The sequence below is a fragment of the Hermetia illucens genome, chromosome 1, assembly GCF_905115235.1.
Source record: "Hermetia illucens chromosome 1, iHerIll2.2.curated.20191125, whole genome shotgun sequence".
Lineage (NCBI taxonomy): Eukaryota > Metazoa > Arthropoda > Insecta > Diptera > Stratiomyidae > Hermetia > Hermetia illucens.
In genome coordinates, this window is record NC_051849.1 from 49,892,593 (window position 1) to 49,917,866 (window position 25,274).

Below are 25,274 nucleotides of genomic sequence, written 5' to 3' on the forward strand. Positions count from 1 at the left end.
GTCTCTGCAGGTTAGCTTGGAATTTAGTGACTTCACTCTTGCTGATTTTTTTCTCAAAATATGATTGTTATCGTTCCAACATGTTTGCATGGTCCTCCTACGCCTACACTCAATGACAAGTTATGAGACCATATGTCAGTATCAATTCAAAATCAAATGCCACCAGTTGAAGGTCAAAAAATAAATCAACCACGAGGATTTGTCCACAGACTTTCTCGCAGTAATATTCTACGTATCTAGTGGAGCAGGGAAGCTCCCAACAAAAACCTATAATTTCAAAGATGCATAGTCGTGCTACTCATCTGCATCATCTCGTCATCTCGCTGTGATTCCCCATCTAATTAGCATAGAAAGGTCAAACTCGTGAGTAATTTTAAGCGGAGACGAGTAAATATTTTCATTTCGCAACATCCTCCCTCTTACTACCACCTGCTCCCATAATCGCCGCCTACCCTTCCCTTACCCTCTGGCGGACTGATTAATTTCTCGAGTGTTGAATGATGCTTTTCGATTGCTTCGCCGTCGACGGTCATTCTTATTTTTAGATCATCTTAATATGCACCTTCATCATCGTCATCTTGTAGGAAATCTTAAGTACTAAACTGGCAGCAAGATTGCCTCATAACAGTTTGCTGTGTGTTGAGCGGCTACTTGGGAAAACACTGCGGAGGAAGCTGAACATGAGCGAAGAATTTTCCGGATGACTTCCTTATAATCTTCCTTTCGATATGAAGCGATGCTTGACTAATGAGTTGGGGATTTTGTTGGAGGGATTTAAGGTGGCTTATGCTCGTAATTGGGTGTTTTTCTAATATAATATTCTCTTTGTTGCAGATTCAAGTATAGAAATACGACGTCTGAGCCTGTTTTGCAAGTATTATTTTAATTAGGGATTTCATGTTACATCTCCTTGCGCACCAGAGGATCATGGAGAAAAATAATTAATATAGAAATTCAGGCTGCACCCACCCCTTAACGTGGAAGGCATAAATGATAGTGTAATGCATGCCATTCAGAAAATATTCGGGGTCGACATCTGGTTTAACTCACATCTCGCGAGGATTCTCGGGGGAGCCATAAACCACTTTAATCGAACGGGGAAATCTATTTCAGGCCTAATGAGAAATTCGAGAAGAATTCTCTTTTATTGCGCGATTATCATTGTTTGGAAACAGTGTCCGGAATTTTCGGAATTCGAAAGGCAATAAGTAACAATGATGACATGGATTCTGTGGATGAGGAAAAACATGCATGTTGGTCCCGAGGCTGGAATATATGGGTATATTCTGCAAATTAAACCAAACTCCATTAGGTGTTGGTTTTGGTTCATTTGAAATTACATTTCCGTTGATATATGACATATTTACCCTACTGTTTGAGAGGAAATAGATGATCTACAAGGATTGGGGCTTAGATGAAACAAGTAGGTCAGAAAAGGTCAGATGAGTTTGATTATAGGGGGCATATTTAAAATATAGTTCAAATTTGTAAATGTGTATGCAACAAAATGAAAAGAAAATGTGGGCTTATACCTCCACTTTGATAGTCTATGAACTAGTTTCTTTAATATATTGCATAAATAACATACCTTATAAAAAATGACAAAATATCATTGGAGCGGGAAAATCTGAATGCATTTGGACGCAGTACGAAAATGCGTCACTCATTGCAGCGGCCAGCGAAAGAGGCAGCGAGGGCTGAAACACCCAATGTGATACCGGGGCGCCCAAATAAAGAGGATGCCTTACAACATGATGACTGACTGTGCGGGGACGGCAGCTCCAATACCCTGCAGTGTCCTTGTTCCGGAAAAAAGCCCAGCCAAAATCGCTAATCCTGGGCACGTGTGGACTGCACTTCCACTCGAATACACCTGCTTAGGACCGTCCTAGAGCCGAAAAGGAAAAGCTCATCAAGAAACGTGTGACACTGACGAAGGCCATGTATTTTCTCAGCAAGAATGCTAAGAAAAAGGAAGCCGGTATTGCCGACTAGCGGAATGAAAAAGGTCTCGCTAAATGCCAGGCAATTATTGAGGAATACAAATGGCAGACGAGCAGAAGGCGAACCCCATCGCTCTGAAACGCAATCGATCTCAATACGAAGTCGAACAAGATTACAAGCGGAGCAGAGTGGGCAAAGACGCTAAGCAACATCTGAAGAAAAGTACGTAGCAACAGCCAGCCGACGAGCCACGAATTGCGAGATCCTTCACCGACGTGGCCAATTCTTTAGTAACTTATTCGGATCAGCGACGCCTGGGAGAGCGCAAAGCTCAATGTCATCCCTAACGACAAGATTCCCAGCAGACCGGTCACTCTCATCTGATTGCCGAAGATCCGAATGGATACAGCTCGCCCTAGCACTGCGCCTTCAAAACCGCAGGAATCCTATAGACAACTGGATGAGGACTGGGGGAACCCCCCATGCAAGCAGATCATGCCGAGGTAGATCTGCAACACTCGAAGTGCGCCTCGGCTAATCAGCTTGTCATCCTCCTAGAAGAGGACATCGACATCGCACTTTATACAGGAGCCTTGAGTCGGCGCGACCAAACCATCAAGGGGCTCCAAAGCAAATATTTTAATTTATTTCACAGCACAAGAGACACTGATCAAGACAGACCTAGAACATGTATCCCCACGAGAAAGAGTCTGCACGCATTTCTGTGTCCGGACGTGAATCCCAGCGACCTAGTCGTGGTCAAACTAGAGCAGGCGGGGGCAGAGATTGTGTATATTTCCTCGGCTTACATAGCTCACGACCGATCAGCTCCGTCAGAAGAAGAACAACATCTGACGAACACCATAGCAGCAAAGGAGGCCAACCTGTTGATAGGCTGCAACGCCAATGTAAGGCATACGATTTGGTACAACTCGGAAATCAACGAGAGAGGTGAGTCATTCTTTGATTTTATTATTTTTCAAACCTATCGGTCGTAACAGGGGCAGTACACCAACCTTCCATTTTCCCAGCTCGGAGAACTGTGATGTGTGATATCACCCTAATAACCAACAATGGGATTCTTAGGGTGGAGAACTGGAGGGTTTAGGACCAGAGATCACAGATCACAGGTGGATACTTTTCAGTCTAGATCTCCCCGCAGAGGTCTCCAAATGCTTCAGAGACCCCAGGAGGATCGACTGGAGAAAGTTTGGTCAAGTAATTAAGAACAAACTCGCCGGGGCGCAAATTGGCACGACAGACGACCATGAGTCAAAGGTCGGGGCTCTCGAAAAGGCATTCGATATCACGTTTAATGTCTTCTGCTCTAATGAGTACAGCAAAAAGACACTGCCACCGTGGTGGAATGAAGATCTCTCCAGCCTCAGGAAGCTGACCAGGGAAATCTTTAACATCTGCAACAGACATAAATATTGGCAGCCATACAAGAACTGCCCGAAGAAGTACAAGTCGGCTACCAAGACCGCCAAGAGGCCCACCTACCACGGCTGAATGAACAAAGATTGGTTCTTTCCTCCAATGTAAAGTATGTGGGTGTAATCCTGGATCCAAAACTAAATTGAAGATTGAACATAGAATTGAGGGTTAAGAAGGCCTGTATAACCTTCAATGCGTGCAAAATAGCCTTTTCAAAAAAATGGAGTCTACGGTCGAGGATGGTTTTCTGGATGTACACCGCTGCAGTGCGTCCAATCCTAGCGAGCGGCTCTATTCTATGGTGGCATTCTTTGAGCAAAAAATGCAATAGGATGAAGCTTCAAAGAACCACGTGTGCGGATGCTACTTGGGCTGTGCAGTCCTGCCCGGCAGATTCTCTCAATAAAATCCCGGATCTCCTCCCCTAGACCTCTACATTAAATATGTTATAGCGTGCAGTGGGACCCAAGACTGTGGCTCAGTGAATTCTTTAACCGGGTTATTCAGGAAGGAAGAACACCATCTGACTGGCAAGAAAGTACCACTGTTCCAATAAGGGAAAAGAAAGGTAACCCAGCAGAATGTTCAAATTACCGTCCGATCCGGTTACTTTCCCATACCATAAAGATTTTTGAACGCATTCTTGACAACTGTATTCGCGAAATCGTTGAAATAACCGTGAATCAAGCCGGATTTGTCAAGAACTGCGGAACTACTGACGCAATACACGCTGCGCGATTACTCATGGAGAAACACCGTGAGAAGCATCGCTCTCTTTACATTGCCTTTCTGGATCTAGAGAAAGCGTTTGACCGTGTACCACACGAACTCATCTGGTATGCTTTACGACAACACTTCGTGCCAGAAGAACTCGTGCGCTGGGTTCAATTGCTCTACCACGATCCGAAAAGTAAAGTATGGCGGGTGTATCAGAGCCGCTTCGTGTCTCTGTTGGTGTTCATCAAGGAAGTGCCCTCTCACCACTCCTCTTTGCCCTTGTTATGGACACCGTCACACGGGATATCCAACGTCCAGCGCCCTACACACTGCTTTATGCAGATGATGTTTTCCTAGCATCTGATAGCAAAGATGATCTCGAGCAACTTGTTCAAAAATGGAATGATCGCCTCATGCAACACGGTCTCAGATTGAATTTAAACAAAACTGAATTTTTGACGACCGATCCCCATGAAACAGGAACAATCACTGTCAGTGGCAGTGATCTGCCCAGAACTGAGCGATTTAAATACCTCGGGTCAACGATATCAGCCAATGGAGAACTGCGTTATGAAATTGCTTCACGCATTAACGCAACCTGGATGAAGTGGCGTTCCACAACTGGTGTCCTTTGTGATCGACGTATCAACGAACGTCTCAAATCTAAAATTTACCGCAATGTCGTCTGTCCTGTCGCTCTCTATGGTTCTGAGTGTTGACCGACCATAAAAGACAATGAACGGCGTCTTGCGGTAATGGAGACGTAGATGCTACGTTGGACTAGTGGCGTGACACGTTTAGATCACATCCGAAATGAGGATATCCGCGATCGTTATGGGGTTGCACCGATCGTGGAAAAGTTGCCAGAGAGGCGTCTTCGATGGTATGGTCACGCAATTCGTGCAAACGAGAATTCACTTGCCAAGATTGGTCTGAACATCGAAGTCGATGGTAAACGACCAAAAGGCAGACCTAAGCAACGGTGGCTTGATACGCTGGATGGGGATCTGAAAGCCTCGAGATTGCACCCAGATCAGGCATTCGATAGAGCCAAATGGCGAAGCCGATCACGACGAGCCGACCCCGCTTGTGAACGGTACAAAGGCTGAAGAAAAAGAAGAAGAAGTGCAGTGCCGTCAGACTACTTGAGTCCGGATGCTGGGTAACGAAGTCCTACGGCCACAGTAACATCCTAGACGAAATACGTCAAAGATGGCCTGTAGAGTCAGCGGGGGATTTTCTCGAATACACACAGTGTTTCACAGGTTTCGCCAGTATATTCCAAGCGGAAGTACTGGAGATGCTGGAAGTCTGTCAATGGCTGGGGCGTGATTGAAGCCCCAAGCGTAACATAGCCATTTTAACACACAGCCAACCTGGCTGAAAAGAAGATGTGGGTGGGGATACTTTTAAAAAGGAATTTCAGAGCAGAAAGTCGGGATTGTAGAGCATTTTATATATCTGGGTAGGTTGTTCCGGTTGACGTGACGCAAACTCGATGTTTTGCAACGAATTAACAGCCTTGGTTGTATAATCGAATGTCGCCATGAAAATATGCGTTTCAAATTGCACTAGTGTAAAAAGATTTCTGTCGTGTTTAATATCCAATTATTTATTGCATACAATCGCATTAAAAAAGACGAAGTAGACCCTGCCTGAGATGAACCGATGGCACAGGTCAGGGCGCTAGACAGCTTTTAGGGATATCGAATTGGTGGACCTCGGCGCAAAACTGGGGTGTCTGGAGTTCCTTATTAAAGCAGGCCTAGATTGGATACCGGTTGTTACGCCATTGACAATGATGATATAAATGCATATAGAAAGAGGAAAGGAAAAAAATACAAGGTATCTATAACTCTATTTTTGTCAGTAACTAGGGATGAAAATATAGGACTAAGCACCAAACAAGAGCTCCGCGAAATAAACCTCAAAAATATTAAGGTTGCGAATATTGTTTGATGTGTTACGGTAACGAATTTCGGTCCATCACGCCATTATTAACTTTGAAGAAGACCCATTTATCAGTTAAGGATTTACAGATTGCAGAGATGTCAGGCTAAGGAAAGCCAGACATTTAGGATATGTCGAGTAGGGAACGTTTTCTTTGAGGGTTACGAATTTAGTAAATCGCCTTTCTCCACATTCAATTGCAGATTGCAATGGTTATATTGAGGGGACCAGACCACGGGGGAGTATTCAAGAAAATTACAGACGAAGGATTTATAAAGGATAACTGATGAATTGATAGGAGGAATGAAGGATAAAGCCAGACATTTTGGAAGCGCAGCTGAGTACACCGGCATGATAAAAACTAATCGGGGGTCAAACGAACGCACGTCATGGTTTGACTGGAAGCTGCACTGATCAGTAGGCGAACCAACAACAGAAAACCATTCATTCATTCGTCTGCATATAAAAGTTTAGGACACGCTAAGGACAGGAAGGAAGATCATTCACGAAAAATGAAAAGAGAAATGGACCGAGGATGGATGCTTGGGGTACTTCGATGAGGGATAAGGTGAAAACGAGGCGCAATCATTGAAGAAGACACAATTTACTCGACCATTTAAGTAAGATCTTAACCAGGAGGGAATACTTGCCGAAAATCCGTACGATCGAAGTTGGTGTTGGTGAATATAATCGAGCGGCCGCGTTGAAACCCATGCTGCTCAACAAAAATTTTGGAGAACGCGGGAAAGATAGATGTATGTCGGTACTTGCCATCGTTTTTGTCTAAGGGTATAATACGAGATTTTTTACACATATTCGCAAAACTACTTTTGCTGTTATAAATGATAGTAAGGGGAAGGGAGATGTTCAATTTACTTTTTTTAGAGAAAAGCCACTAACACCGACGTGTCCAAGAAGGAATTCGAAAGTTGAGGGATTCAGAAGAGGAATGGCGCCGAAGTGAATCAGATGTGTCGGAAGGCAGGGAAGATGAATGATTAGGAGCGAACAGCGAGGAGAAATGATCGCGAAGAAGTTCACAAGCTAATTTAGGAGAATAAGAAGTATGATCAACCAATTTTATATTATGTAACAGTGAGAGAAGTGCGAACGTGTGACATATGAGGTGTTGAGAGGATGTCGTTCTTGGAAATTCCTGAGCTGGTATCGAGTTAAGGTAATTTTGCTCAAATGTTCTCTCTGTGTCGCATTTCGGAACAAGAAATGTAATACTTCAAGTTTTCGTCATTCTCTGTCATTAGATTAGTCGCATCATCAACAACGACGTAACAACCGGTGTCCGATTTAGGCGTGTCTAAGTTAGGAGTTTCAAACATCCATGTTTATTCCTGAGGTGTACCATATCGATATCTGCAGTAGAGCTTTGGCCTATTCCATAGTTTCATCAGAGGGAGAGTCTGACACGTCACCATAAATATTGCCCCTATAGACTTTTCATGCTGGCACATCTTCATAACTACGGATGACCGTTGCGTGGACTGTGGAGTCATTCATCCTCTTGTAAGGGCCCAAACATTTTTCGGATGGACTCGGCTAAAAGCTCACAATTGTTCCTGCCAAGAACTCAAGTCGCCGAGGAATGCATGAGAACAGGCAGGATTCTTGTCTCGTCTTGAGATAGTACCAAACCAAATATGTATATATATATATACGAATATATTCGCATGCAGACCAGATGGGCAAGTTGACCAGAAGTCGCAAGTGACAATGGAGAGGTCACAATTAATAAAAGATCTTGGAATGAAATTCACTGTCTCAAGATCGCGGACTAGTGTTTCACTCTAAACCGATGTGATAAAACCTGTGGAAGGGAATTAGAAACTTTTTGGAAAGTCTTGGGGTGAATTGAGTACATTACCAGGAACGTTGACTGTTCCTAGCTGCGGTGGTCGCACTGTACCCTACATGAATACTTATGGTAACTATATTTTTTATTACGAACTTATAAGGGTGGACGATTCCGAAGCCTACATAAGGATGAAATCTATGAGTGATACTGCAACCGTCTGGTTGTGGATAAAGTCCGATTCAACAGGTTGCGGTGGGCGGGTCACTTAATCTGTATGGATGAGGATGATTCAACCCGGAAAATCTATAAGGGCAATATCTATGGTAGAAAAAGAAAAGGAGGCAGACGCTGTCTGAATTGGAGCGATAGCGGTCAAGATGCCAGACAGCTTTTAGAGATATCGAATTGGTGGTTGGTTGGCTCCTTACTAAGCCAGGCCTAGACTGAATACCGGTTGTTGCGCCGTTGATGATGATGATGAGAGGCTGCAGTTATTTATTCGATATCAATGAACATATTATTTTAGGATAAGCAGGCATATTTTTATTTATAGCAATCCCTGATTATAACCACTAAAGACGTTGCCGCAGCGTTTTCCTTAATAGAGGGTGCATCGAGAATTTTTTCTCCTGTAAGTACTTTGATAATAGTGCGACCGTTTGTCTGTGATATCAAGGCCACTAGTATCAGTTGATTTACGGTATTTCGAGTTATGGATGAACAGTGATCCTTCCCGTAGAAAACATTATGCTCAACATATAAGAGTATCTTGTTCTGGTCCATTTAGACTATGTGGCTATGAATCCAGACATTCAAGCAAGCGCTCCTTTCATATTTTCTGAAACGTTTCTCTATTGCAACCTAATTCATGAAATATAAATTCTTTTCATTGAAATCTCTTTTCTGAATATATAGCACTTTTACAATTTTCACTTTTTCTTCTCGGGATGAAAACATTTCTTCGATAAATTCCCCGCATATTACAACATTTTCTGCAATAAAAGTGTTTGCTAGACAGCAATTTCCGATCGGAGATATATTTTTCTGGGGAACGACGATTTTCTTGGCACCAGATTCTTCTCTCGTAGATATTTGTATAAATTCTTCAATGCATTTTTATACTTCAGAAATAAAATTATTCTATTTTAGAGTCTGTTAGGACACCACCAGAAGTAGCTTCTCCTGTGCTTTTATTTTTCGTGAGCTTTTTGTGGTTGTTATTAACCTGAATCTATCATCCTCGACTCTGTTTGCATTCGAAAAAAACGCAAGAAAACAAATCACTTTTATTCATTTTTTCACCATTTCTATAAACAAATATTGCAAATTTGCTAAAAGTGAAAATGGATGAAAAATGAGAAAAATGAAACCAACTCTGAAGCAATCAGATTTTCCTCAAGTTTATTTTTTAGAAAATTTTCTTTCACCAACGTGTCATAGACATCCGTTTAATGGTCTGCGCTTAAGTGTAAAACATAAAAAAATTATCTTTCTTCCAAGCACACAAATTGCGCATTAGATGGATGGTTGCAATTAGCAACAGGAGCTCTATTCCGTTCCCAGTCCACATACAATAGATGCAAAAGGTTCCGGACATTTTCCAGGAAATCTGTGTACGGAAAAGATTTTTTAGTTGACTAATTCCAACGGAGAATAACTCATATTTTCTAGAGCACAAAGATCAAAACGTGCCATAAGAAACTACCAATGATGAATCTTGAAAATTTGCCAAAGATTTCTACAAAAAAATTTTGAAACAATATTTCTTGCCGGTTTGAAGCGCGCATATTTTCAGAACAGAGGTCAGTAGAACAACGAAATTAAATTAACAGATCACGAAAATAGAGGAAATAATATAAATATCAATGTCGGCTGATGATAAATTTAGTACCAAATATATCATCTAAAATACGTTTAGGCGTTTGATAAATTTGGAATATTTTTCAAGTAATAATTATTTGAACTAGCAACAATTTCAACTGCCAAAATTCAAGCATATTTGTTGAAGATAGTTTTTGTAGTTAACAAAATATACCTAACATAGATACTGCAAGTGAATAAAAAACCCGGGGGGATATGGCCTGGGCGGAGTTGTCAGTTGAGTCGAAAGAGACGTTAAAGTTGGCTGAAATATTATCTTTGATTGAAATAATGTTTGAATTTTGACAAGGTCGTTTATCGAATGAAGTGAAAGCGCTATAAAACGTCTCTTGTTATTAACATATAAATCAAAGACAAATCGAAAGATATTCATTTCTTGGTTTTGATACCATCCGCCTCATTTTGTAAATAGTACCAATAATCCAGTAATTAGGAAAAGAACGTTATTTTAACATCTTCCTTGTTAAAATTCACAGTAGTTAAGGAAAAAGGAAAAAGATCCTTCCTCGACTTTGACAAACGTCACATTCCACTAGCACTCGTCTTCCTGCAATTGGCTTCGTTAAAGCAGCATGATCATCCCACTTAATAAGCTTTAGATACTCGGGTGTCTATTTCAGTCGATGCAGCAAGGAATAAGCAATAGTTCTTGACGCATTAATAGCATCAGAACGTAAGATAATTAGTCCGAGAGATACAAATAGGATACCTTCTACGAGGCAGTTGAGTTGACCCTCGAAGGCTGTCCCAAGTATGGTATCAAAATCATACTTGGAGATTTCAACAGTCAAGTAAGTGGAAGTACCCGGTTTGCGCGAAAAGCGGAACTCAAACATACGTGGGCCTCTCCAGACGGGACCACTTTCGACCAAATTGACCACGTGTTGATTGAACGCCGCCACCTCTCAGCGTGAATGTCAGAACATATAGGGGGACAATATAGACTGAAGCCTGGGAGAATCAACAAGTCTGTGAACTGGAAAAGTACAGCGAGCAACCGCACCAGGCGCGGAAGTTTTACCAACAAGTCAGTTGGATGAAGTCTTATACATCTCGATGCTCATTCTGCCGAGACAAAGAGTGAAATCTGATTTCCGACAGAATGGGCATATTGGAGCGATGGGTTGAGTATTTTTATGAATTGCTCAACAACCAAAATATCGGGGAGTTGGAGGTTCCACCAACTGAAGACGTCGGACAAATACAGCCACAATCAAGCATAGAAGCAACAGTCCGCGCAATTCATCGGCTTAAACACTATCAGTCACCAGGAGCCGATGGAAGTTCAGCCGAATTGGTTAAATATGGAGGCGACCAATTACACCAGTGGTTCATCAACTGATGCTCAAAGTATGGGACATTGAATCAATGCCAGACGACTGACAAAGAGGCATTATCTGTCTCATACATAAAAAGGGCGATATCACACAGTGCAGCAATTATAGAGGTTCACGTTGCTGAGCACCATCTATATCGCTATCATGCTAGGCCGGATAACCCCATACGCCCACAACATCATTGACCCATACCAAAGAGGTTTCACTCCAGGCAAATCAGCAGCAGATCAGATTATCTCTCTGCGGCAAGCTGTTGGAATATGGACATCAGTTGCACCATCTTTTCATCGACTTTAGAGCCGCCTATGATAGCATAGCCAGGGTAAAACTGTACACGGCCATGAGAGAATTCGGTATCCCGATGAAATTGATAAGGCTGACTAGGTTGACCCTGACCAATGTGCGAGGCCAGATAAAAGCAGCCGGATCACTCTCGAGACCATTCTCTATCATTCGTCCTCTTCAACCTGGCCCTGGAGAAAGTCATTCGCGATGCAGATAAAAATGCAAGAGGCACCATTCTCTTCAAGTCCACCCAACTACTGGCCTACGCTGACGATATCGACATCATGGGAAGAACAACCCGAGATGTACAGTCTACCTTCATCCAGATCGAGCAGGCGGCGCGAGATCTTGGGCTGCACATTAATGAAGGCAACGTTAGCCTACATAACGGCGAAATCTATGAGCGATACCATGACCGTCTGGTTGTGGATAAAAGCCGGCTCAATAGGTTGCGATGGGGGGGTCACTGAATCCGTATGGGTAAAAATGATCCCGCCCGCAAAGTCTATAAGGGCAATATCTATGGTAGAAAAAGAAGACGAAGCAGACCCTGCCTGAGATGGAGCGATGGCGTAGGTCAGGACGCCAGATAACTTTTAGGGATATCGAATTGGTGGACCTCGGCGCAAAACCGGGATGTCTGGAGTTTCTTATTAAGGCAGGCCCAGACCGGATACCGGTTGTTGCGCCGTTGATGATGATGATGATACAACTCCGCGTCTGCCACTAAATATGCCTAAATATGCCTACTATGCCTACGTAGCTGTGCTACTTAGGTGTTACGTTTAATGCCTTAGCGTCCAATAAACTTACGTGAAAAAGAGAATTTCGATCTATTATACCTTCGTTATAGTAGGATTAATGGACTACTGGACTTTTCGGCATCGTGCTCCACATAGTATTTCCGAAACTTAAGGAAGTGAAGATTACATTCAGTTCGGCCAATTGGAACCTTATAAGGAACCCTCTAGCGAGGGCTGGTGTTCCCAACTATCTCGTTATTGTCGACGGGGGTGTCTTACAGGGCTCATTATTGTGAAAGATAATGTACAATGATGTCCTAAATCTTACGGTTCCGGATTGGGTCGCGGTCGGGGAACGTCCCAAAGATGCTGTGTTGTACTCAAGGGATGCAATTAGGCTTTCTTAGAGATCGCTGGACTGGGATTTCCGGAGAAAAAAATGGAAATAGTCCTCATCACCATGCGCCGTAAGAGAAACTACGCTCGAATTAAAATTGTCAAGTCGACCATGAAATATTTGGTAGCACAAATTATACTTACGAAGGAACATCCATCACGAGTATGGCTCTGGCAGAAATGATGACGAATGAAGAATGGCCGTAGCATATTTGCAGGTCGCTTATAGCAAAGATGGTCAGTCCCAGTTTCGAAGCAGTGCTGAGTGTTTTTTGTAATACGCATAAACTGAGTCCAGTCTACAGAAGAGCAATGGAGTGTACTGTCTTCGGGGTTGTCTTAGATGGTAGAGGACCCAGCACACATATTCTTCCAATGACTAAGCTAAAGTGAGCTAACTCCGCTCCATGACGTAGTACCTAATGGTTCCAAGGGGCGAGGAGCGAAGTAGAGGGTGGTTTAAGTGGATAAAACTCCGACACTCTGGTGTATCCACGCTAGACAGATAGACTATAAACCGATCACTAAATAATTTAAAAAAGATTTCAACAAGGTCGTTTATTGAATATAACGAAATTGTTACTAAAGGTGCGTCATATTTCAACACATAAATCGAAGGCGAGTCGAGAGATATCCTTCTATCTTGTCTCCTTATTTTCTGAGGTTGTAGAACTGCGATATTACCTATTGCCTTACCGGCTTGGGGAATTTGGGTGATCAAGTTCATTTGGATATACACATGCATTGTCTGGTGCCTAGAAGGAACTTTGCGAACTGCAGGAAGCAATGACGCAGACTTAAAGGCTCGGTTAACTAAGTGTCACTTGAGCAATGAACTCGAAATTATTCTAACTCCAAACCTCTCCCTCATTCATTGGGGAAACGGGAAGCAACTAACGACGCATATATGGTTGATACAAATAGCATGTGAAAAGGTGACACACAGTCATGCGTCAATTTGGCAGGAGGAGATAATTATGTATAATCGATAAAAGACCACTAGTCTTTTGGGATTAATGGCGTTCACCATCGTATCGGTCATGGAAGGCGGGTTGACTCAGGAACGTTCTCGTAAAAAGAGAATTGACGACCATATTCCAGCTGAAGAATATTACAACAAACATATACAGCGGATTAGTTGCCATCAGTTGCTGCCGAAACTTCACCGATTCATAGCAACATTCCTGATGTGAATGCCCGTGCCCTCGAACATTGCTGGTAATGAAGCGGTTGCCAGATTGACTTGCTAAGGAGGCCAAGGATCTGGATCTAAAATGAAGGAGCCAAAGCCAGCATTTCACATCCGGCTATCCACTGTCAAGTCCAGCCTGAAGGCCAAATTACGAGGATTTCCGAGTTTGAATGGCTACTGGCAGACGAAAATCTCTGTGAAACTTGGGGCGGCTAAATCCTCATTATTATTATCCTTTAAGAAGAGGAACATGAAAACCCTAGCATGCCTTTTAACGGAACCTCCTCCTTAAATTACCATATTGAAAAAATGGGGTTGTTACCTCGGCTACATGTAGCCGATGTGGAGGGAGAAGGAGACCGCTCTGAACTTCATATGTAGTTGTCAGGCGTCCTCAGATCTCAGACGAAGATACCTCAGTAAGGCTTTCTTAAACGAAGAATCTCATATTCTCTGAGCCTGGAGGATGTTCTCAGACTCACAAAAGCCAACGAACGCTGTCGACGGCAGTTTATTGGATAGGCGATTTCAAGGGGCAGTACAACGGGCGCAACAAAAAACCTGAATGTTTGGAGCTGCGACTTCCTCTTCTAATCTGAACTAACTAATTATATGTCTGTCGGTGGAGGTAGCGCAGAAACTGTTGGCCGGCAGGGAAATTCACGTTGGATGTTTCTATAGCAAGTTGTCTCATATATCACCACCCCGCAAAAATATGAATAAGTAGAATTGATTGGTCCAATTGATGTCGAAGGTGTGTGGATAAAGGATCAATCAGGCCTAGAAATATAGTCAATCATTGGAAGAATGAATGGGAGTTTATTCACGCGTACGAAAACGGAGTGGAAATAGACAAGGGGTAGCTTCCTCCAAACTAGTTTTAAATGTAAATATGTGGGGATAGCTGCATAGTTAGAGCACTGGGCTGCCGTACGGAAGGTCGCGATTCGAATCTCACTGGTGGCAGTGTGATTTGTATCGTGATTTGACGTCGGATACCAATCGACGCAAATCACATCAAGGTAATAATCTCGGGCGAGCGCAATGCTGACCATATTGCCTCCTACAGTGTACTGTAATCCTGTATTGTACCGTTACGGTATTGAATGAAGTACTCTAACACACTTCAAGGCCCTGATCGAATATGGATTGTTGCGCCAAGGATTATTATCATTATACATTTCGGGAGCAAGCAAGGGGGTAAGTTGCTCCCCAAATATATATATATTTGCATTTAAAACTAAAAATTGTAGTTTGGAGGAAACTACCCCTTGTTTATCAATTTTAGACTAGACTACAAATAGCAGACAAAAATCTAATCTCTTAGAAGTGGAAATAGCTATTACAAGTGAATCCTTTAGAAATCTTACCGACGCATCCTACACTTGAGTGCCAGACGGTGAGCATTATAAAGAACTCACCAGAGAATGCTGAAGGGTCCTTGGACCACCATTAAAAGACTTCCTTTCTCCACCGCAAACAAAAGTTGTTGGCCTCGTCCCAAAGGGAAGCCATAAGGTCTGGCTGTCTGTCAAAACTTTAAAACGTACCCATAAAAAAGTGCAATACAGTGTACGGCGAGACAAAGGGCAATTTAGTATTGACCTGGTGGGGGAGCTGGAAGTTTCTGCAAATGATAATGATTTCGCCAGAGTATGTCGCAACATGAAAGAAATTGCAGCTGGTTGTAATCTTTTCGATGATTCGCCCAAAGATGATCGACTCCTTACCGATGATGACGAGCAATGTAAGGGAGAAGTGTTATCCCACAGTAGGCTTAGATCAAAGCTGGAAAACCTGGGGGTATATTATCTACACCTGAAATTGGCCGCCGGTACACCGATGCATTCTCGTTATTTTCCATCAAAGTGAAGATAACGGAAAGGTGCAGGGTGAAAGGAAAGAAGAAGAAATTGCTCGAGAAGAAGTTTAAAGTTCACCAGAGGTAGGAGGAGCCAAGAGGGTGCTGGGTCCATATCTCTACCAAATCGATAATTTCATAGTAAACAATCCTCGTAAATCTTGATATAAAATTAGTTAAAACTTTTGAACAATGGGCTAAATTTGCCTGACCAAGTTCGAGCAGATATTCCACTTCTCATTACCAACATAGAAGCGGGGACCAAGGCATGTTCTTTGACATTACCAATCACTCCAGAAAGGAAGATCCCATCAGGGCAGCAACAGTGCACGCTGTCAAGAAAAATTATACTAGAAAGGTGACAAACACCAAGAAAGGGAGGAAGATAATCAAGGAGCTCAGAGAGAAGCGTGTTTCTACGTGAAAGCTGATAAAGGGGGCGCACTAGTCATTTTGGACAAAGAGGACTGCGAAAACTGAATGAAGGAAAAGCTGGTGAATAGTCCGTGCAAAAGACCCAAGACCAATTCTCTACTACAACTCATAAAGCAGGTGGACAGAGCTGCTAAGGAATGCCAACCACTTTTGAGAATCAACGCGCTGAAAGCCCAGAAATTCTTAGGTTCAAAGGACTCCAGAAGATCCATAAATCAGGCAAGGAGATGAGGAAAACCGTTTCAGCGAAAATGGCTCCCACGCGCCAGATTGCCAAATGATTAGTAAAGAGATACCAGAATAAGGCAACATTGTCTGGATAGAACAAGAATTCAAGTGGTTTCAAGGCTCTTCAATTAATTGGAGAAATCGAAGAAGTCGAAGTCTTAGTGCTATTTGACGTCAAGGCGCCTTTTCCGAGCATTTTGCTCAAAGGGTGAACCACTCGATTAGAGGACTGGCTGCATCAACAACATGAGGACTCACAATGGACAGGTAAGGTAAAATGATATATGAAGCTAGTTAAAATTTGTATGGAGGAAAATTACTTTACTTTTAGGGGTTAGATGGGCCCCGATGGGAAATCCCGTCTCCACCTTCATCACCGAAATCTTCATAGGCTACTGGGAAACGAACTAAGCTTCGGCCAATCGGATGCCAAGGATTTAGCAGACGATATATGTGTGCATTATTAAGAAAGTCTATGAGTAAAAAACGATCGACTTCCTCAATAAACTATACCGAATTCATCCTGGAAATGAAAAAGGAAGGTTAATTACCTTTCCTTGACCTAAAGTTAAAAAAAAACGATATTGGACCTGGAGACCTACAAAAACCGACGGACACCAAACGGGTTATCCCCAGCACTTCAAACCATGGCCGTCAGGACAAACTTGCCTCTTTCAACCACATGATCCACTATATGCTACCCCTTTCCATTTCCTCGCAACGCGTAATGAAAGAAGTGACGCATATTTTTGTGGTTGCCAAAATGAATGGATACATCAATCAGCAGTTTGATAAGCAAACAAAAGAGGACGCTTCAATAGCAAGAGCTCACCAAGGTGACTCCTGATTAATATCCCAGGCGGATAATAGCTTTCAAATTCAACAAAATTTTCCTTTCCTTTCCTTATGAAAACTTGGGAAAAATGGTTCGGACGTTAGTTTTAGCTCGAGGAACAATCAGCTCAAAACCCTTCTAGGATAGACCAAGGATCCAATCGATCAAATGACCACGTTCGGGATATAAGAAATTTCCTACGTATGATCCAGAAAAGTATTCATCGGACAAACCAAAAGGAACATGGATACTGGGCGATAAGCTTGAATGAGAATTTAATAAACTCCCTCCCCGCCTCCTCCACAAGGAGAGTGGTAACAATTCTGGATTTCTTAATCTATTCACACCTAAGCATTGAGGAAAACGACAAGTAAATATGCATATCTGCAAAAAATAAAAATATTTAGGGGAGGAAATGGTTGTGAGAGATTAGATTTTCGTCTGTTACTTGTAGTTCAGCCTGAAATTTATAGACAAGGAGTAGCTTTCTCTAAACTACAATTTTTGTTTTTAACGTATACGTATACGGAAATCTTGTCCTTTCCCAAAGAGTGGAAGAGGAGGATGATCGTTCAGATTCTAAAGAAGTTCACCCGTTTTTAGTGTGACAATTGAACGGATGTTTGCGTGCTTCCTTTAGTTGGAAGTAGGCTGGCTTCCGGTCGCTTTGACTGCTCTATGTAGGAGGGACACTCCGAAGAAAATAATATCTATTATCAGAGCGACATTTGAAGGCGCAAAATGTGGCGTGCTTCACCGAGGCAAATTCTCAGATGATTTTGAAGTTTAAAGGGAAGTCTGCCAGGGTTACATCCTGCCGCCGATATTATTTCTTCTGGTTATCAGTGACGCTCTTCATGCTGCCTTCTCCGGAAGACGTGGATAAATTGAATGGACATGACACCTTTCCTCAAACACCTCGACTACGCTGATGGCATCTTTTAGCTCTCTCAGCGTATCATGGTATTTGGCCAAAAGGCTCTGAATTTGGTAATAGAGGGAAATAAAGCTGGACTGAAGATAAATACCAACAAAACCAAGGTGCTCAGTCTGACGGGTCATCGCACTTTCGCTGTCTGCATTGAGGATAAGAGCATCGAAAGCGTCGCTCAATTTGTATATCGCGGAAGCGTGGTTTCTGCTGATGGTGGCATCGAACAGGATGTTATCGGAACATTAACAGCGCTAGACCCGCTTTCATTGCGCTGTCTCAAATCTGGAAATGTAGTTATCTCAACACTAAAATCAAATTGAGACCGTTCTGTGCTAATGTTCTTTCTGCGTTGCTATATGTGGGTTGCACATAAAGTGAACTTCACTGTTACTCAAAACCTCCATCATCGATGTACACTAGACTGACACTATCTCAAATGAAGAACTTGGTCGGCCCACAAGCTTGACTCTCATATACACTGTGATTGGAAGACAGAAGTGGCAGTGGATGGGTCACACATTACCGAGGGACGACAATTGCATTGCGGGCTATGCCAAGCAGTAGAATCCTCTCTCCCAAGAAGACCGAGGAATCGATTACCAAGGGCAGTTGTGGTATATCAGTAGAGTAGAAAGTTAAAACGTGTCGAAGGGCATCAGATAACCGCTAGCGATGGCACGTGGGTGTGGTTGACGCCTAATAAGCCACCACGAAGTGAATGGCGACCATATAGTCTGGGAGTTTTCAGTGGACTGCTTCACGGGCAAAGCTTCACATGGAACGTTGCCGTAGATTTTTCAAACAGGGTATAGCGGAAGATCGCGACGAGATTATGGCACACTATTTTTCACCGACGGATCAATAATGATCTGGGAAGTAGCTGTAAGAATTTTCTCGAATGCACAGAGCGTGGCTCAAGCACTTCCTTTGCGATTGTTCAGCTTCAGCTACAGCAATTTTTTGAGGACCTCAAAGATATATGTAGTTGCAGTATGTAGGAGCTGTTATGCTTCGTGAGTGCTAAGTGTTGGCTGGGAAGATCTGAGTCGACTGAAGACTGCGCCCCTTGCTCTTACTATATCAGTCATGATCTCAGAAGTTTGTGACATCAAAACAGTGCACCACAGCGCTAATTGAGCTCCTTGGAGTGGCCACTATTTATGTACTTTATCAAAACCTAGTGCCAATATATCTTGCTTGAAGTGATTTCAAATTTAACATGCAAGCTATTGGAACAATCCTTCACAAAGTGGATGCAGGAGTTACTGAGTCTTCAACACAGTGCGAAGCCTAGAATGAAAACATAAAGATGAGAACTAACCTAATGAAAAAACACTATGACACTACTGTATTACCCTTATATTTCTTCCGAACTGAAAGTCCTGCAACCACCTGCAGTACATTAATTCTCAACAAATCGACTTCGCATCGATATTACGTTGGACCGAAATACCCTCAACCTCTGTTTGTCAGTACAGAGAATTCCTCTCACATTCCCTACAAATACATAAATCGACTAATTGTATCCTTACGCCCGATCAACTCCTGTGAACATCCTCATTCGCACAGTTTATTGAGCTAAAATTACAAGTGTAATACCCTTTTAAGCCCACTCCTCTCGATGCCTCCTTCAAATGAACAATCGGTAGATGTGAAGACACTCGATTCAAAAACCGTATCTCAGATAGGGAATGCGTACCTTGGATACCTCCAAACACATTTCTTTGCAAGTGTCGCATTTTAGCACAAGGAATCCTGTTCATGCCATGTACGAGTATTTAATTCAAGCGGATCATGTTCGAACTCAGTTTGTGTTGGGAATATGCAGGTACCTGTGCTGCGGGAAAGAGAACCGGCAGAGCTGGAAAAGCTGAGGAAATAAATTCGTAGCTGAAATTCTCTGGGTTCAATACAGCCTGAAAATTGTAAACAACTATCAATAAATTCTGCAATATCGTTTCGCTTCACCTGAGGGGTGGTGCTCGGTTCTGTTGCGAACACAACCTTAAGGGGCCAGGTTGAGTTTTGATTTCGTTTGGAAATTTGAATTGGATGGAGTTTAGAAGGATGCGAATCAGGTGATATCAGCAGACCCAACTAGAGCAGCACAAACTATCTTGGAAGGAAAGTTGCTATAGTCGACCGTCGTCTTGCTTCTAAGTTCCACTCTTCCTGCGGCACGCAATCACATTTAAGAATCTGTAACCCATCAAATGGGGTGAAAAGGGGTTTGCACTTCGGTGTAAACATTCAAGGAAGAATCGCAGAATTTCTTGGAAAATGCGGATTTCTCAATTAGTCGTCCCCATTACAAGCGGAATCCCACCCCCGAAGACCGAGGACTATACGTTGCATCTGTGTAACTTCAATTTTGTGAGGCTTAGGCTTAAGCAAAACCGCAATGAACTGCACTTCAGATAGTGGAGAGAAATCCTTGTAACGAATCCTGCGAATAGGCACGAACCAGGCAAATACCCTCGGGAATATCTGAATGTGTACATTTTGATTAAGGCACAAGGAAATAGGTCCTTATATTGGCATCCATACTTCACATGCAAGAATTCCAGGCAATAATGAATACGAGGATTTATAGTAGTTGGGAATGTTTCATTCTACTTTACGGATTGTAGGAAGCATGTTTTGCTGTTGCTTCCGGGGCAGACACAACGAAATTGTTGTAATCCATCGCTCGCGGGCCAATTTTAAATTATGTACGCCATGCAGGGTGGCTAATGCAAACGCGAGCGGTCGGCAAAGTTGCAGGACACGAGTTATTGCATTTTGGCAAGCGATACGGTAACATGGCTTTGCGGTTCCAGCGAAAATCCTCGTAATTACCTTTATCATATGCAAATGTAATTATGTTTGCAGCTGGTTGGTCGATCTGCAAACACATTTCGTCGGCGGTAAACAGATGGTATTTAATTATTTATAATTTCGTCAAAATTGTATTGAATGAGTGAATCCGTTTTAACGGTTAAGTACAAATGCATTCCGGCAATAGCGTATCTGTTTGGCGTTTGGGGTAGTGTGGAGGCTTAGGTGGATGTTTGGATTCGTGAAATTTATGAAATTCGGCTCGCAAATTAACGTGCAATACGAAAGTAAATGCAATTAATCCTACATTAGGCTTATCGCGAATAAAAATGATTGAAGCAAATATTTGCAATTACTGCGGGTTTGATGGGCTCACCTTTTAATGATTGCTGATGTCCAGTGGCTGTTGGTGTATTGTCTTCAAAAGGAACTGAAGTGTATGCTGGAATAAAAAAAGAATAAACAATTAGTTTAGCGCGTTCTTGACAAATATATAAAAATAATAAACAGTTACTAGTTTCCCATCAGACACCACCCAACTAAAGACACTGACCGTGCCACTGATAAAACGTCCCAGATTTCAAGTTCACCCCGACTGTGAACAATCAAGACGCAAATTTTGAGGCCCCACTAAATTCATGCGGCTCACTCAGAAATCTGTCGAAGGTTTGGTTTTCAGTTTTACGGAAGCCTTGTACTTAAGGCCCACGGCAACTCCTACGAAGAGACAAACAGGAAATCTGCGTATTTCCGGCCTTCCTGCGGCATTGCCGCTAAATTGACCGCAAATTGGAAGAGCAAGGCTCGACAAAAGAAAACTTCAGCCACGAAGAAGGGGTAGTCTACCTATCAGAAACTTTTCCTCCGCTAATAGGCGGATATAGTGAACCTGAGAAGGTTCACACTCGACGGCAAAAGAAGGTTAATCTCTTTGGAAACGACAATATTTCTGTACAATTAAGTGTGGGAATGTCCAGAGAGAGGCAATGCGCGCAAAAATATAAAGCTAAAATGTCTATGGTTAGCAACGCTTTGTTATGATCCACGCTAGCGCCTGCTTTTAAATTTTTTGCGGAAAGTAACACCAGCGGGTCGACCAATGATCTAAACAGATAAGGATATCTCAATAGAGCTAGTACCTTCCATAGGAATATTAAAACAACACAAAGATGAAACTGAGCAAGCCTTACTGGCTGGCACTAGTCTCTCTAAGACCGGTCCTGCGGCAGATTACTCACAGAATAGTAAAATGCCAGAGGAACAATTTGCTATTGTGGGGGAGTGCCTGTGGACAAAAATATTGGTGAACAGAATTCGTACATTAAACTCAAGCACTAAAGGGTAAAGTTTATGAATGCCAAAAAGGATAAATCCACTAGTGTGGAAGTTTTCACTTGGTGGGAACCAGAAAAGTCTGAGGGTGTTCGGGGACAGATATCATTTATTTTCCTGGGAAGTTGAAATGGATTATATCGTAGAGAATAATTTTTATTTGTATTGTGCTTAACTCCAGAATGCCCAGTCCTTATCGCTGGAGTTCTATCTGTAGCTTTAGCATGCGGACATTCTGTAGAGGCTAGATGAGCATTTCTACATTCCAGAATTCAACCAAAAACCTTTGATGAGAGCAAAAGCTCGTAGCCAAAGAATGGTGGAGTGGAAATAGAGCTGAAGCTCTGCGAACATTTCTGCGGATTACCCTTACGATTCTTTAAAAGAGCGTGTTGAACAGAGTCAAAGTGCAGTAAAAAGTCAAACACTATGGCCGCGATTGATGACATTAAGTCTGTGGCTGTCGAAGCGAACTCAAGGATTTTGGAACCGTTGGCGACCTTTTTCGATTGAATGGAACGAAAAGAGTTGAGAGCTTGGTTTCATGTTAAGGAAATAAGAATGAATTCCCAGGTAACAGTTCCAAGGGCTGAATTCACAAATTTAAAGGTGACCGTAAGCTGCACTTAGAAGAATTGCGCATAATATGGGTGCTAAAACGGGCGATTTGAGTATTGTATTAAATCAGGAGCAGGATGGTGAACCATCTGTAAATTAAAAAGAGCAATGTTAGGGCAGATGTGTCCGGATAGCTCAGTGGTTAGAGCACTAGGCTGTCATACGGAAGGTCGCGGTTCAAATCTCACTGGTGGTAGTGGAATTTGCATCGTGATTTGACGTCGGATACCAGGCGACTCAGCTGTGAATGAGTACCTGAGTCAAATCAGGGTAATAATCTCGGGCGAGCGCAATGCTGACCACATTGCCTCCTAGTGTACCGTTACGGTCTTGAATGAAGTGCTCTAACACACTTCAAGGCCCTGATCCAATATGGATTGTTGCCCCAACGATTATTATTATTATTATTAATGTTAGGGCGGTTTCGAGTGGATAAGATCAAGAGTGAGTGAGAATGATTCCTGGTGAGATTAAACTGAAGAGTGGCGGAGGGCAGGATGGAGCTATTAGGAAAGGCTGGAGAGTCCGCAATATAAGGGTAGGTGAGCTTAGGGTGATTCGAGCCATGACAAACATTGAGCAGGATATAGGGGAAAACTTGGTAGCCTGGATATGAAGAATGCCTTAGACGGTGAAACGGCTTGCTTCAGCTGCTGGGGTAAGTATAAGAGGAGCGCAAAATGATGGCACGTACTTTGGTGTTCATCATCGGAACGGACACTGGATGAATCTTGGTTTTTGGTGTTTGTTAAGTTGGCAGTAGTATTTGAGACCTTAGTAGAACCGTATCGATCATTTAAGGCGAAAAATCGATCGTTCGAGACGAATTAGGTATAGCACCAGTATTGACACCAACTTTCAACGGGACACTAGGTGGAGAACGCAGGCGGTCGGCGACGGAGGAAACACTATCGCCTCAGTTTGCCTCTGACTTCAACATTTTTCCGAAGATGTTCTGAATCCTGATTTTAGGAAAGTCTTCCAGGCTGCTCCTCTCTGAGCAAAATCGTGGACAATAGAGCATGACATGCTCCAGAGCCTCAGGTGAGCAACCATATTGAGGACAAAAAAAAGTGAATCATCCAACCTAAATCGGTACATATACTTTCTGTAACCACCATGCCTATGAGTTGAATCAGGTGGTAGTTACTCTCGAGGAGTTGCCTTCATACAGGGAGTCAGGGTGAAGGTCCCGCGAACCATCGGCGAGTCATCCCACGGTTGTTGCCACTACCGTACAAGGATCTTAGTTAAATAACTGGGGACACCCGTTTTAGCCAATGCGCTTTTATCGACTTTCAGGTGGCTGAATTCAAGGCATTTTTGACGTCCAACATTACCACCGCACAGTATTTTTTCGACAACATCGCGTCTCGAGCCAGTTTCAATACCACTTCTATAGTGTGAGTGGGTTTGTCGAAATCCAAGTTGGTGCTTCGAAAGTCCATCTTTATATTCAATGATAGGTAGAAGTTTATTATAGATGGCCTTTTCGAGCATCTTTCCTACCGTCTCGATAAGGTAAATCGGGCGGTATGATGATGGAGCAACTGGGATGCTTATTGGACTTCGGGAGCAAAACTCGTTTTTGCTACTTCCACTGATCAGAGAAACCTTCTTCTACCAAACATGCTTCAAATACGCTGATAAACTAGTCAGGTCTAGTCTTAATGGCGAGTTAACTGGCTATATTGGGAATAACATCCAAACCAGGAGCTTTATCGTCATCGATTCTGCGGCTAATCTTCGCAAGTTTCTCCTCGGTTACCGCAGGTATGGGAAAGACGTCCAACGCTTGTTTATATTTTTTGCGCTCCCCTTTATCCGGGGGAAGAGCGTTATCACTAGTTTGACATCCCTACTTGTGAGGATTCGCCGCCTCGGTATGGTAGCATCGCATGCTCTCATTATGCGTTCTACTGGGATTATGGCCTCTTAATAGTATCTCCGCGATTCCAAGGGTTTCACGGACCAGTCCTGATTTTCAACTCAGGAGGAACGCACATCATTGTGTGGTCCGTTTTCAATTTGGAAAAGAATTGCCTAGTGGTCACTATAAGTATAGTGCTGACGGACGAACTAGACCATTCTCCTCGCCAACGTAGCACTCACATATGTTAAATGGACTATTGAGTCCGAGCCTGTCCCTCGAAAAGTGGTTACATTTCCGGTGTTTGCAAAGTCCAGCTAGTAACTTTATATGTAGATGCCAGCTATTTTTGCCCTGACATTCCATTTTCTGGAAACTCCATCACTCCTTGGATGGCTTGTTTTCCACATGCCTGTATTGTCGCCTTGCCTGCTATATCTGTAGCCCAGGCACCACTCTTATTTTTGCGATAAGGCCCCCTGATTGTCGCCACCTCGACTCCCTTTTCAAAGATTGTCCGTGAGAGTAGGTCTTGTACTGGCCTCGCAATGGTTGTGGTTAATTTATATCAACCTCATTTCTTTATTGCATCCAACACTCTCCTGAATACTTTTCATTTGTTGTTGCCTATGTCGAGAGCTGACGCCCTTTT

At 42.8% G+C, this 25,274-nt stretch overlaps 1 protein-coding gene across 3 annotated transcripts in view; it reads right to left on the reverse strand.

The window, feature by feature from the left end:
- The window catches only part of LOC119649465 (sorbin and SH3 domain-containing protein 2), a 410,936-nt gene that overhangs the window by 237,529 nt on the left and 148,133 nt on the right, over positions 1–25,274 (reverse strand). For all 3 annotated transcript variants that reach the window (XM_038051671.1, XM_038051761.1, XM_038051695.1), the window contains one exon: positions 21,179–21,244. In XM_038051671.1, the coding sequence (XP_037907599.1) occupies positions 21,179–21,244 (66 nt within the window). The remainder of the gene's footprint in view (positions 1–21,178; positions 21,245–25,274) is intronic.